Below are 15,092 nucleotides of genomic sequence, written 5' to 3'. Positions count from 1 at the left end.
TAAAAATAGAATTTTTAATAAGCTCTTTCTTTTGGTTATAGGAATGACTTTGGAAACTTGCCAGTTTATTTAAGAACAGCCTACTTCTATAATGTTTTTTATCTGCACTACTAGCATGCGTTTTATCTTCATCTGGTTTGTTCAAATCTAGAAACAGATTAACTTTCTCCCTGACAGCTGGTATTCATATCTGACAGTAAATAAGTATTCTAAGTTGCATCCTATGGTAATGCTTGTAAGATTCCAAGTCATTGTATTTTTTTAAGAGCAGTTCCTTACTGTAGCATAAGAAATGAAAAATATCAGTTCTTTAATTGTGATTAGATGTTTTATGTGGGAAAGGAAGAAGATGGATAGTGTATCTTCCTTGGGTGGCTCAGATCATATACCAAGGAAAGAAAATGTAAGTCTAAATTAGTAATGAAGAAGGAGATAGAAATTTAATGTATTTTCTTATGAAGGCTTCCAGACAGTGTGAGCCATTATTTAATCTATAGGAAACCTACTATTTTAAGAGCCTACTTTCTCTACTGTAGTCTTGATGGTTTGCTAGGCTTGTGGTAGTCTCAAGCCCTATGTTTTTGTAAGTTTATGGTTTGTTTAGATCATAACGTTAACATTCATTTTAGGCAGCTCTTTACATTTGGTCATCATATTGAGCTGTAGGAATTTGACAGCTATGTAGTGATATCTCCTGTGACATCAGATGTTTTTGCACCTTTACAGATGATGAGCCAAGTTGAGGGACAACAGAAGAATCTTGTACAAGCCATTGAAGCTCTCCCAAGTTCTGGCCCCCTTTCTGCCTTGGATCAGGACTTGCTGCTTTTAAAAGCTACCTCTGCTGCCACCCTGAGCTGCCTTGGAGAATGCCTGACTCTGTTACAGCAAAGCATGCATCAAGTGGGCCAGCACCATAACAGGTCTCTGTCCTCAGGTGAGCATAATCTCTCCTGGGTATTTTTTTGTGTCTTAGGTTTTGTTTTTTTATTTAATTATTATTTATTATGGTACTGAAGCGGGCAAAATATACCATCCCTTAAAGACACAAGTTGGATGGAGCGACTTGTAGACTTCTGTAACATCAGGGATCTGGATTTTTCTTCTAATCTAAAAAATAACCTGCACAATCAGTTGGAAACTGAAGAGGGGAGAAAAAGACGTTTTCTTTGGTATTACTAGGGAAGTTAGAATCTGAAGACAGCAAGGCAGAGAAGGGATAATAATAATAACAAAAACCTAAAGAGATGGCAAGGAGAACAGGTATATAAGCCTGTGTTCTTAATAACAGTGCAGAACCTGCTTGTGTTTGTTGTTGTTGTTGTTGTTGTTTGTTTGTTTGTTTGTTTTTTGTTTTCTTGTAGAGAGTGAAATCCCAATATGGATTTGTTTGATAAAAATGCAGTTGCTTTCTGAAAAATCACATTACTAGTTTTCCTACATTGAAGAATTGTGGTCAAGCAGATTTTATTCCAGTCAGTGGTTTTATTTAATTCTAGGAAGAGATCTTCTTGCTGCTATTTAAATATAGATATGTGTTTCGCAAATTTTTATGAGCCTAAAATGTCAAACAGTTTGATACTGCATTTAGCTATGCAGGCACGAAGCTCTCAATCCTTATATAGCTCGTTTTTTTTTTCCCAGATCACGCAGAACTCTGTCTATAACATAAGAAGACCTTTCTGAAAGGGTACTTGTTACTTTCTTATTGCACTATGTAGCTTAAGTGCAGGAGCAGGAGCTGGTATAAGAGGAGGAGCAACAGCAGAATTCTGGATATCAGGGCTCTATGTGTTTCCTGTAGGTGAATCAATAACAAAATCCATCTTCAAGTAGGAAAAAAAACCCAAAAAAACTGATATAAAACCAAAAAGGTGAAACATTCTTACTTTTACAGTAGGTTTGCTACTGGGCAAATATGCCTTCAGAGCCATTGAGACAACTGGTTAAGAAGTCAAGCCCTCTATAGAGTTCCCCTGTGAGGAAAGTAGAAATATGAGAGGATCAGCTGAGAAGTAGGGAAACAACATAAAAATAGTTCTTGGTGAAGGAAAAAAAGGATTAGAAACTATTACACCTATACTGTGGCGTATTAAGACTTTCCCTAATCCAGTTTCTGATATGTTTCATAGGGGAACATGGGACAGCAACAACAAATTTTATTTTCTACATTTTGGTTTTAATTTAGAAAATTTGTGCACGTCTACGTAGTAACGATAAAGGGCATTTAATAGATATCTTTGATATAATGCAATTTCAAAACAGCATGGGCTGTATCAAAGATGAAAAGCATCCTTCAAAGTGAAGTCAGTTTCCAGTTTCAGACTCTCAGAATATTGTTTTCCATGTTCATGTGATCTAAGCAAACTGTCAGAGATAGATGACTTAAATTGTACTTGTGTGTCTAAGTAATGTTCTTTTAAATTGGTGTTTGTTTTGACTTAGTAATGATTTTTGCAGATATGTGCATAATAATGGGGAAAAGCTGTTTAATTCCTTTATTAAGCTTATCTTAATCTCTCCTTTAAAACCCTTTGGAAGTCACTATTAGAAAGTACTTAATATTATCTAATAAATACGGTTGTTTGTTTCTTCTTAGACTTTAAACTTACAGGAGAATTCTTTCAGGAATTCTGTAGCATTTGTTCATACCAGCATCTGCAGTGTAACAGGACCTGAATGCAAACAGTTAATTCTTCAGAGTGTAGGTGTGCTTACCACTTGGTATGTAATTTAGAGAGAGGGAAGAAGGGGGAGAGGAGGTAACTAAAAGCTGCTGAAATATTTAGTCTATTCTCTCTAACTGAAAGTCTGCAAAATTATTGTATTTTTTCCCTTTTCTTTTCCCCAGGACTTATTATGCAACACAGTCGCCTTAAAGAACCTGGCCTGAAAGTCTTGATTACTGATTTTCCTACACTTAATCTTTTTCAGATGTACTTTGATGGACTTAGTGTTTCTGCTGAGTTGGTGGAGTTTGAGTCATCAAGGCTACATAAGCTCATACCTAATCAAACTAGCGCCTTTAGGAAATCCTCTAGGAAACTCTAATTCTGAGAGATAATATATTTCATTTTGATTGTGTCCTCCTGGCGGTTTTTTTAATTGCATATCCCGAAGGAGCAACCAAAGAATAACCTTTGTTGTCAACTCTTGATGCTGCTAGGTGAAAATCGCTTCTTACTTTAAAAACCTCACGTTCCTCTGACAAGAAGTCTAAAATACCTTTTCTATATGATGTGATGGCCCTATGCAATGTATTGCCAAATGTTTCCACTCAGATGCTGTCTGATAATGCTCCAATGCTCTGATAATGTGTCCAAGATAATGCTGAATAACTCCTGTGAGAAGGCAGTGGGTATCCTGAGCTAGCATCTCCAGGCTTTGTATAGACGCACAAGATAGTTATTCGATAACGTGCTTGCCTCTAGCCTACAGTTCATGGAAGTATTTCAGCAAAGCAGAGCAGTATTGCTCATGTAGAATGTGAGAAATAAGCAGTGACTTAGCTTTGTTGAATTTAACTTATCCTTAAGATTACCTTTACTTCAGTGTCAGAATCTCTCACTATTACGTCCTGAATAAGGAGAATTGCCTGAAGAGTAATACATATCTATTTTCTGAATGACTTTGTTTCTGTTCTTGAAATTGTTATGGCCAGTTACATAAGGATTGTTAACTTTTCCTCTGTGCATTGCCTTACAATCTTAATTCTTTTACATCAAGAACTTGAGGTAGCTGAGTTTCTGACATAATACTGAGGAACTGCAATCACAAAGACAGTTATTTAGTAGTAGCTACTTTAAACAGATTTGTGGGCTGTTACTGTTTAAAAGAAAATAATCTCCTCTTTTAATGTAATTTATTTATTGTTATCTTTTCCAGTAGTGTGAGTAGAAGGAAAGTATTTTAGCAGTCAGTGCAATAAAATTACATCCAAAATCTAGAAGTGTGTAGGTCTTGACTTGAGATATCTTATGAAATTGTTTGGCATGGAATAGTTAAAGGAAAACATAATTTTCTGCTCTTCATTTTAATGTTTCTCACAAGTTGTCCATCACATAACTCAAGTCTACAAGCAGTTTTGAAGATTAAACTGAAATCTTCAATCATTTTTTGAAGGGTAGTCAACACATGTTTTAGTCTTACTGTAAAGATTCAAAGAAAGGATTCTGCGATTCTCTTTTTGTTAGTGTTTGATTTTTGGAAATGTATCAACAAGAACAGACAGTGAAAGAAGAATCCTGTCTGTTTCTACTTTTGAGCCAAAATAATGACAGACATACCTAGCTGCCTTTATTAAAGTTATGTGCATTGATCACTGGCTAAGTTCTTTGTAATTTTTCTCTTTCACTGAAAAACGCGCTGCGAAAATATGTTATCACTTCAAAGTGTTGATTACATAGAGAATGGAGAGAGAATTGCATCTATATCTACAAGTTCTGAGTTTTGGGATTCTGTTCTCTTTGTATGGAGGAGAAATATTTCAGAGATTTCTTACATGCTGTCTAGCGCCAGTAATTGGAGGGGATGGTTCGAGATATAGATAGATACAGAAATCTAGAAGATCTAGATACCTAGAATATCTAGAAGACTAAGGCAGTGGGGATATTCACCACAAGGGATCCAGTGACATCTTGTTCGCTGTATGACCACCCCCGTAAGTCAGCTTGAATGCCCAAAATGAGCAACCAGCTGAAAATGGTTTCTCCTCATCACCTAGCCACATATGTTTCTTTTAGTGCTGTGCTCATGGTAACCGTTAACCTCAAAAGCTTGTCAAGCAGGTTGTCTCAGATGGGTGCCACTGAACAAGCATAGAGCCAAAAATTGTTTCAGGATGTCACCTAGCAGAGTAGTGTGTACTACTCAGCATTAAGTGCCATATGACAAGATTGAGTTTATTTAGCATGCAACAGAAAACAGATGGCTTTCAAAATAAAACTACAGAGAAGAAACTTCTATCTCTGTTTGAAAATCTTTGGTGTTACTTTTTTCCTAATGTGTAGCCTTTGGCAGAAGAGTATCTCTGGAGCCTGATGACTGCTGTGGTTAATGTCCTTCCTTCTATCCCAAACTAAGACCGCAGCAAATTTGGGTATTTGTTTTAAAGCTAATTTATCACCTTATGTTGTGCTTTAGGCCTGTTCTTTATTTTAGTATTATTGCAATTGGAATCCTGCCTTACAGTCATTGGCAGTGAGTACAAATATATCCCTTATTTTAATCTATCTTTCATCACATGTTCATTTACTGAATAAAGCATCTACCAGACAGGAACTCCTTCATTATATTTTTAAGTCTCACTTGCCCACTTTTCTGAATAGCAAATGTAATGTTTCTTATTTTCTTATTTTTTGAGGGGTTATTTTTGTTCTCTTTTCTAAAAACAAAAGCCAAAAGCCAAACCCCTCTTCACTATCTGTTTTTCTGGATTTCATTCGGATGTGCAAATGCTGCTTATTTGGCAACAAATGGACTGAAGGTGATTCTGGAGTTCAAGGGGGAGGGGGCAGAAGGGGATGTACTTTATTTCATCAGATTGTCTGGTTCCTTCTTTTGAGAAAATAATTGGCCAGGAAGGACAAAATCCAGGTGCTTTTAACTTGGTGATAGATGACAGCTATGGATTCTCCTTTAGCTGAGATGTCAAGAGGAGAGAAAAATGACCAAGTAGGGGAATTCTCCTTCTTGCTTAACACCTGCTGTCCCTAACACTCCCAGTGCCTGAAGGTGCCGGAAAGAATAAAATTATTACCTGTGTAAATTAAGTAAATTCCACAGTCAGTCATGTCTCCTTTAAATGTATCAGTGCTAGACTTGCTTCTTCTGGGACTAACAAAAACAATTTGCTCTTCCATCTATATGCTAATACATTATTCCTTACATGCTCTTCTTGCTTTGCAAGATAACATTGTTTTCTAGTTCCAGCCCAGCAGGGACCAATTTTGGTCTCTCCTTCAGTGCTAGTGTAGAATTCTTAAGGGAATATGTATTATAGTGTAGTTACAGTGTATTGAAAGAGTTTCATCAATAGTTGTTTGTTTATGATTGTGCTAAGGAAAAATGATGTGGTTTTTTTTTTGTTTGTTTGTTTGTTTGTTTTTTTGTTTTTTTTGTCTGTAAGCCAAGAGCAGAGAACTTAAAGTTTCTATTGTTATAGAATTGATGTAGGTACTAAGCATATTTCATACATCAATTATAATACAGAATCATAGTTTGAAGGTCCACTGGAATAAAAAAAAGAAATTGATAGTGCTTAACTGAAAAATCTCCTCCAAACCCCTTCTTTTGGTAGAAACTCCTGCTGTGTGCAGCCTTTAAGGGGTAAAGTGTTGATCCTGAGGACTCTTCTGTAGAATACTCTGTATTGTGCCATCTGAAATGGATGATCTTTCTGAACTGCAGCATTGCTAAAGGGAAAGAAGGTTCGGTTATATCTGGGTGCTACATGTAGCTTATCTAGAAATGTTCTTCTGTTTTGTTGGAACTTTCCTGCTGCCTGTTAGTTACAGTAGAAATTGGTGTCGTTTTTCGGTACTTTCTGCGGAAGCTGTCATACTGTGTGTACATACACACTGAACTGCCAGAGTAATTGGGCTTAGAATTGGCTTTCTCTTTTCGAACTACATACCCAATGCCATACAAGTGGAAGAAATCTAGTTGATTATACTAATATCATATTTAATGCAACTGTTCTAATTTGTGCATTGTTTGCTATAATAGTGGATGTTTCGCTTTAATTAGTGTGGTGCTTTTTGCATCCTCTAATTTTCTACATGTAGAGATTGTATTCTTATCTCACTTGATTTTCAGACTATTTCCGGTGATTCTCTCTTTGAGAGAGAATTTGTCTGGGAAGTAAAGTTCTATAAAGTATATGGCAACTCCCTTTCAGTGACCCAGGAATACTGATGTGTCAGTGTAGATTTACATATTAAATGTGATGTTATTAGATTTACCCTTTGGATTTACCCTTTGGATCTTAACCGTGTGCCCTGGTGGCGCAGTGGTAGGAATGCCGCCTTGCAACACCGGGGCCCGGGTGTTCAAATCCCCCTGTGGCGCAAGTGGTAGAAGTGCCGCTCTGCTACACAGGAGGCTCGAATCCCGGGGGTTGGACTCGATGATCTCTAAGGTCCCTTCCAACCCGCACGACACTATTACCTATTACTCCTAGCATCCTATAGTAAAGTGTGGTTAAGATCTGCTTAAAAAGTTGCTGACAAGATGCATTGTTCTATGAAGGAATATCACTGCCCTTGGGACAGATGGAAAAACATGCTGGCATACTACTAATAAATGCTGTTTCTGTGGTAGAGTTTAAAATGTGCAGAGAAAGATGATGACTAAAATAATCTTTTTTACTAGGTGTGTTTGTACTGAAAACTGATCTGGTGTTTAAAAAAAATATGTAAATGACGGTTAAGTAAATGTTCATGCTTGCAAATTTCCCCTGAAGCAAAGTGTTTATTCAATGGTGTTTTCTTATGGCTATTTACAGAAATGAGCTTTCTAAAAAAATGTTAGTTAAAAAGAGTAATTCTTCACAGTGAAGGCAAAATAGATTGTGTGTGAAGAGAGAAAATTGATAGCCCAAGGAAATGAGTGGATGACTTATTTTCAGATAGTTGCATAAAAAAAAAAAGTCAGTTCAATTTTTTTTAGTTTCTCTGTAATAGGGAAATAACAGTAATAATTCAATATTCAGCTGCTTGACAGAGAGAAACGGAAAAATAGATCTGTTACAACATTACAAAGTAGTGAAGAATGAGAAGGATAGCTGTGCTCTACAAAACACTGTTGAACTGAAGCAACTATACTTCAATTGCTTGATGTGATTTTTCTCTATGAAATTTATATCAATTAACATAAAAATGAATAAACATTGTTTATCAATTTATAGCCTTACGCATTCCCTCCAACAGGTTATGTCCGCTAACAGGACTTTGTGATGTGTTGGACTAGTATGTAGGGCAAATCAAACAAAAAGACCATTTTTTCCTCACATATTCACATAACTTTGCTTGATCTAAAGAATATCTACTGGCATTGTACTCAGAATTACTGAAATGCAGAAGTCTTTGCAGCATGTAAAAATAAAGGCCTAATATTAGAGCCCCAGAGATATTCTTCCTTTGTCAGTGGGAAATTTGAGTTGTATGAAATACGTGTTCTATTTTTTTTCATGTTTTTTTTCTTTTTTCTTTTTCTTTACCTTCCTGCTAGTTTCTCTGTTCTTTGAAAATCATTTTACACTTTTTACAGATCATTTGCTTACTCTTTCTTCAGAGGGCACTACTACAAAATCCAGCTGAGCAAGTAGACCTGAAGTCTTGTCATACTGTCATAACTTGGTATCACTTCAGATGAGGGGAATGTGCTGCAATTGTTCTATCTTTGGAATGGAGTAAGATTTCAGCTATAGGACTTCTGACCCATTTTAAGCAATGCAAATATTAAGTTAATATAATAGTACACAGATTATCTCATCAGATCAAGCTATTTATCTTAATTAGGAAGTAACCTCTGTTAAGCACTAGTGATATGGAGAAAACAAATAGCATGTTTTTTAATGTACTTTTTGTTCTTTAAGATCATCTTAAAAATGTTGGTGGTGATGAGAGAAAGAGAACCTCCTGGTGACACTAATTGTATTTTCATGCACATGTTACAGTAATGCTTGAAAAACCACAATTTCCTTATCCATATCTTTCTTTTTTATAACAGCATGTAATTGATAGCTGAAATTTAAGCACAATGGTGAGGGCTACAGATATGAATGGCAATACTGTGTTTTAGAGTAGTGAGGTAGGAAGGACGTTGCAGCCTTCTTAGTTGATTGGATTTTTCTGTCTTAGCATACCTCAGTACTGGCCTGTCTTGGAAATTAGGTGCCTCCAGAAGTAGGGGTTGCCTTGATGTCTAGTTCTGTTTGATTCATATATAACGTGCATCTTTCTAATGAGAACTCCTCTAAACTGTCATCTTGGTACAAGGAAAGCATTTTAGCACTTAATCTAGGGAGAGCTTTGGAGTAATTTCCAGCAGAAATTAAGTACATCTGTTAAACTGAGAACTCTGTTTTCAGGCAGAGTAAATGAAGAGGTAGTCAGCATATTACCTGAGCTCATCCTGGGCCTGGGGGCTGGTGCAAATGCTAGACGGTTAGTTATTTTTCTTCTGGTACTGATCAATGTTTAAGAGATGTGGCAAGCACCTGCACTGTATTAGGTACAATAATGTTGAATAACTTCCTACCTATTAAAACACTGGATAGAGAATGCTTGCTTAATTACAAAGGTGTGACAGATTCTTTATGTATAGTTATGTATAATAATTTGTGTATAATTCTATCTGGCAGTAGGAATAAAACTGTAAAATCTTCTTCCCTCATTGATTTATTACTGAAGTAAAGCTGTGCATGGGGACAGGGAACAAGCAACAGTTCGTTAATATGAATAGAATGATGAGAGGAGTGGAAATATCAGTCATCTGCATCTTGTAAGTTGATTGCTGTTTTCTGCTTCAGATGGTATCCTGGGATGGCCTGGGCCCAAGTCACATTCCTCAGAGCAACTGAAAAATGGTGCCCTCAGCTCCTTATCATCTGCTAGTGCCAACATCACATGGGCCATAGTTCCATCTGCAGCCCAAGATGGGCAGACACTGCAGCCAGGTACTGAGGTAAGCAGACCATTTCTATTGTATTTGAGACTTGACATTGATTAGATGCAAAGATGTGCGATAGTAGATGCTTCTATGAAGTACTTACTGTACTTTTTATTTTTATCGTTCTGTATGAAATAATTGTTAAAATGGTGTTTTATGCAAAAATGCACTCTGAAAACTAGAACAAAATGTTTATATATTGCGCTGTGCTTTTGCTTCCCTGTGATACTGAGAGACAGTGGACTATGGAAAGCGTATAATCTCCTAATTGTAATAGCCATTAGTGGTCTATCAGTGTACGTATCTATCTTTGACGATAGAATAAGCCGTTTGTTTTTTTATTCTGCTTTGAGACACAAGACATTAGGACCACAATTTGCTTGCTACCCATTTTTCTATGTTGCTAATTGCTCTTGGATGTCTCTGGGTACAGCTTTTCTGAGTTCAAATTGTACATTGCTTTCTGGCCCACTTTCATGTTAAGTGATTGTAGGTGAACTTGTTCACATCATCTGCACCAGCCTGTTGATTTGTGCTTTTGTGGCATTTACTTGGTTAAGGGCAGTTCTGAAGCATCGACTCTTTGAGGAGGCTCATAGCTGCATATCAGGCATCTGGTGCACTGAAACTCTCTCACCATGTCAGACTTCTCCAGCTTCTGCTGTCTGCTTTGGATACCAGTGCTGCCCACCAGGAAAACACTTCACACTGAGACTTCACAGATTGTTGGGCACCTGGAGCACACAAGACCTGGAGAACTGGAAAGACGTTTTTGAGAGCTGAAGAAACTCTTTACTACAAGTGAATGCTCTTTGGCAATTGGAATAGCTTAAATTAAAATATATTGCCTTTAACAAACTTTGTAATGGCTGAGGAGATAATAAAGCTGCTTGTTTTTTCCAGGTCTTTTGTAGTATCTTGAGTTGAATGTAGTTTAAAAATTCCTTGGCTTAAACAAAATAGATTTTCTTTCTTTTTTTCTTTTTTTAAAATATTACTTGTTTCTTTGGTTCTTCTCCAGTTCTTTGTTACTTTGTTTCTTTTCCAGTTCTGTCCTTAAAAAGCAATTTCAAGTTTTGCTATCTTACAGTATCCAGTAATCTTAATGTTTAAATGAATTATATTTGCTTTTTACTAGGAGGTTGTATAATTCCTTTTTTTAGAGGAGCCAACTGCAATTCTTACAGCATTTTCTTAAGAATATTCTTTTGGGAACTTTCTGGTTTTTTATTATTATTATTTTTAGAGAGCATTATTTTTGCAGTTGAATTTAAGCCATTTATAATTTGTTTTGAATTACAGCTATTATTTTTAAAAAACTCAGCTCTTTCTCTTGCTGATGTGAGATATTGAATTTTGCATATGGCTTGAGGTATGGGAGCTCATAATTTGTGAAGGAGGGAATACCCTTCCAGAGACGAATATTAGCAAGGGAGCATAACACTAGTATCAGTATGGAATACTTGGTGCTTTGTGGACCATCTTCCTGAAATCAGCAGCCTGTGTTTGCATCCCCTGGGGGCACTAGCACTCAAAAAATAAATAAATAAAATAAAAAGGAGGGAAGAAAAGATTTAGGTTACAGAAAACTCAGGATTTGGCACAAGCAGTAGTAGGAAGTTAGTATATTGAAGCACCAAGAACCATCTTTACTTGTGCATGTAATTTTCTTTAGGGTAGCACAGTTTCTGAAACAGAAATTCTGTTTTGCCCCAAAAAAGGACCTAAATCAGGACTCGTTCATGGGAGCTCTTTTCAAAGCTATATCCCTTCCACAGGCTCTTCGTGGTTCCAAGACTGATACTGTTGGCTCACAGACTGAAATTGTCTTTTGAAAGCTGCTGATAGATTTTCCATTTTGATCAAGAAATCACTGTGTTGTTGGAAGGCTGAAGCACATTGGATTTGTTTTTTTTCTTGTTTTTGTGTTCAGCTTCAGATCTGGCAAGATGTTATGGCTTGTTGTAGAGGTTGCACGTCTCTTGGTTGCTGTGGTCAGGTTCTTTTCTGGAGCAGGTGCCCTTAGAGAGAGCTGCAAGTTTTCTGTCCAATTGTGTAAGCTGAGCAGTGTCAAATAGGAGGCAAAGCTTCCTGTTGCTGTGACTGTTGTATGGCTGAGGCAAGAGTAAGTGATGCTGAGTAGCCAGTTCATGTTCAAGGGTATAAGAAGCAGTGACTCAGCTGATTACTTCCTATGTGAGATTATAAAAACAACTACAAGTCATCATGCTTCACTTATTTCCTAGTGTAGATTTTAGTTCCTTGTTAGAAACTGTGGTGGCATCAGTAGACAGTGAGATAATCCATCTAAGTGACACTGTTAAGAAACTTGTGCTCATCTTCTCTGAACAAGTTGGTAGTGTGTAAGTTGGGCTGGTTTTCAGAAGTGCCTGAAGAAATGATCCTTAATTTTCCAGAAGTTCTGAGAAGAAAGTGCTGTTTCCTCATTCAGTGCTATCAAGTTAATTCTGGTTTCTTCTTTGGCCTTGCCTGGATTTTTATGGAAGAATTCTTTATTTTATTTTTTTTTGATAGCATCTCCTCTGTCTCTTAGTCAGAAGCCATGCCCCAAAGGAATGGGTGAGAGCTTTTTGACCGACATTCAGCGTAATATATTAGATGTACCAACTAAACAAATTGTGAACTGACCTGTAGTCTGAAATAGAAAGTGCCATTAAATTGCTGCCCTTGAGGAGCAACTGACTTAGCTGCTTATGTTATAGGATGTTATTTATAAGGAAAAGATCATTTTAGGTATGTGAATCAACAGTGCATTTTAAGAAGAAAATAGAGATGTTTGTTTTGTTGAAAGGAGATTGCAAAGGAATTGTTCCCGATATAGAAGGCTACAAACTGGTAGTAGTTCCCTGGCTACATGGCCAAGTTACTAAACAGGTTTAGTGATAGTTACATTAATTCTCAGCATAGTGGGTAGGCTCTTTGTAGCAGTGCATTAAGAAATATCATTAACACATATATGACTTTTTCTCTCTTTTTTTTTTTTTAATGTTTTCAAAGAAGGCATGGACAAGATTCATCTGATGCAGTTTCAATGCCTAAGTATTCTTGAGGAATATATTAAGTTGTGGAGTTGTGTTTTGATGCCTCATATAACTAAAGGGAAAAACACACTTCTTTTCGCTTTGCTGCCCAATTAAGATTTCAGATTGCAATTTCTCCCATGGTGAAACAATGTAGCAGCTTGAGAGTCTTATTTTTAAACAATCTGTTACTGTTTACTTGCTTTTGTTATTTAAAATGTTCCTTGTTTCCAAGTGCAGGGGGATGTCACTTGAGATACCTCTTAAAGTAGCTCGGAAAGGAAAAGATTTGTAGCAGAATTCATTTCCAAGTGTATTTACTTACTTATTTTATCATCTTCTTTGTTGTTACTGTTGTTATTGCTGCTTTTCCTTTCTAGATGAGAATTTCCTTTCAGGTTTGTGTTACAAAACAGCATTAGGTTAGAATCTCTTGTATCAACTGGAAGAAGAAACCACTGATAGTGAAATGCCAGACAGCTCTTTCATATTGTTTTCGTCAGAGCTAAAGGCTGATCTGAACAGAGCTATTTTACATCTGATGTGAGATGTCTTAAAATACTTTTGTGCAACCCCTAACAAACCTGCCTGGAGGTTTTGGTATAAGTTGTAATGTATTTTACAGAGTTTTTCCCTTAAAGCAGAAGAGGACAAATATGCCTTTGTACATCCTTCAGAGCTGTGATGTGAACTTGATCTCTGTAAAGTCTGCAACAAAAAGTGACCTGCTTCCTTTACATAACTGTTTACAACTTAGAAATTCCTTTCTTGAAGTTCTGACATTGATTAATTTCAAAATACCGAGTTTAACAATAAATTTTGTTCTAATAAAGTTTGTGCCTACGTGGAATAAAGCTGTGAGTCACTTCCATGTGTGTGCTGCTCTTCCAGTTCAACTGATTGTAATTTCAGGTGGCAGAAGTCCCCCTTTGAGCAACGAGATTGGGACTGCAGGCCAAATGTTTCCCCTGGTAGCCAAATAAAAATGGTGGTTCTTAGGGGAGACCTGAGGGGGAAGTGCTAATTTTCTTTAGCTCTAATAGTTTGGTTAATAACTGTTATGTTGTAATATCCTGTACCTACATCTGAAATTTAGTTCTGCTCTTGGTTTGTTTGTTGTTTTTTTCCCCTAATTCCTTAACTTGCCATGTTGGCTGATTATTACTTTCCTGGGGATTTGGCATCTGTGCAGTCTCTGCTTTCCTGTCTCTAACTTTCCCTTGCTTACGTGCATGAGACACTGTACGCATGTTCCATACCAAAGTATCTTTTTAATAGGATTGAAGTTTCAGCACTGTAGGATTGAGGCTTAGCTCTGATTATCTAACTGTTAAACCATGTTTTCATTGTGATAGTGATTGCAAGTGTAGTCAAGGCCTGATCATTAAGGATGTTTCTGTCCCCTGGATGGTCTGAACCTTGATGTTTTCAAAAGCAGGAGGGAACCTGCAGTATTTGTAGGTGGCACAGAGTTGTTTTCTTCTTAGTTCTTAAAGATATGCTTTTGTCCAATCCGTTCAGCTGATTTTATCTTTTAGGCTGAAGTTGCTTTCTGCCTTTAATATCTTGTCTTTAATATCGTCCTATATGATGATGTTTCATTCTCTGCAGAGTCCTTTCTCTTTCATCCTTTCTCAGGATGATTTAGAGATAGTAAAAAATAATTTTAAGTGTTTCTGTCATTTTAGAAGCAAAACTAGATGAGGGAAGTACTTTCTAATTTGGTGTTACCTTTTCTGTGTATGTCTGTCTTGAGGCAGTCTTGCCCAAGACTCTGAATTATTTCCTGGTATCAATTTTTCCTAGTGTTTCCTGTTTCCTTTTTGTACTTGACACAAGTGTTTGTAATCAGTGCTGGGAGATCAGCTTAGAATTGAACATGCGGTGCTATCTACATGTGCAGCAATAGAAAGAAAACAGATCAGTGTGGGAAAGTAATATTGGTGGTACCACAGAGTCCTTTTTCACTATTTAGCATCAACATTATGGAATTGCTAAATGTGCCCTGTGTTTTGCTTTCTGTGTGATTAAGTACTTTTGGGCTGAAGAGCACAGTAAATGGACTGTAATGACTTGGATAGATAAATTTAACCTCTAGGCAAAGATGGTACCAGTTAATCTATTCTCTATCAGGCCATCTAAAAAATGCACTCTGAGATAATCGATTGCAACTTCCAGGGAAAAGTATGGTTAGGGATTAAATATACAGCTATTCAGTAGAATTATATGCCATGAGCTTGCTACAGCAGCACTGAAAGAAAATGACTAAGATAGTCCAGCTAATCTTGTTTTTATATTTTTATAATCTTCTGAAGTAATTATGGTGTCAGCAAAGAATCTAGTAGATCTGTTTATGTAAATAATAGATGCAAATTGATA

General features: G+C 36.6%; 1 protein-coding gene across 2 annotated transcripts in view; it reads left to right on the top strand.

The window, feature by feature from the left end:
• The window catches only part of OSBPL10 (oxysterol binding protein like 10), a 91,851-nt gene that overhangs the window by 48,780 nt on the left and 27,979 nt on the right, over positions 1–15,092 (top strand). For both annotated transcript variants that reach the window (XM_032442363.1, XM_015853901.2), the window contains 2 exons: positions 727–937; positions 9,533–9,687. In XM_032442363.1, the coding sequence (XP_032298254.1) occupies positions 727–937; positions 9,533–9,687 (366 nt within the window). The remainder of the gene's footprint in view (positions 1–726; positions 938–9,532; positions 9,688–15,092) is intronic.

The sequence above is a fragment of the Coturnix japonica genome, chromosome 2, assembly GCF_001577835.2.
Source record: "Coturnix japonica isolate 7356 chromosome 2, Coturnix japonica 2.1, whole genome shotgun sequence".
NCBI lineage: Eukaryota > Metazoa > Chordata > Aves > Galliformes > Phasianidae > Coturnix > Coturnix japonica.
The sequence above is the reverse complement of the archived record's forward strand: the minus strand, read 5'-3'. Positions and strand labels throughout refer to the sequence as shown.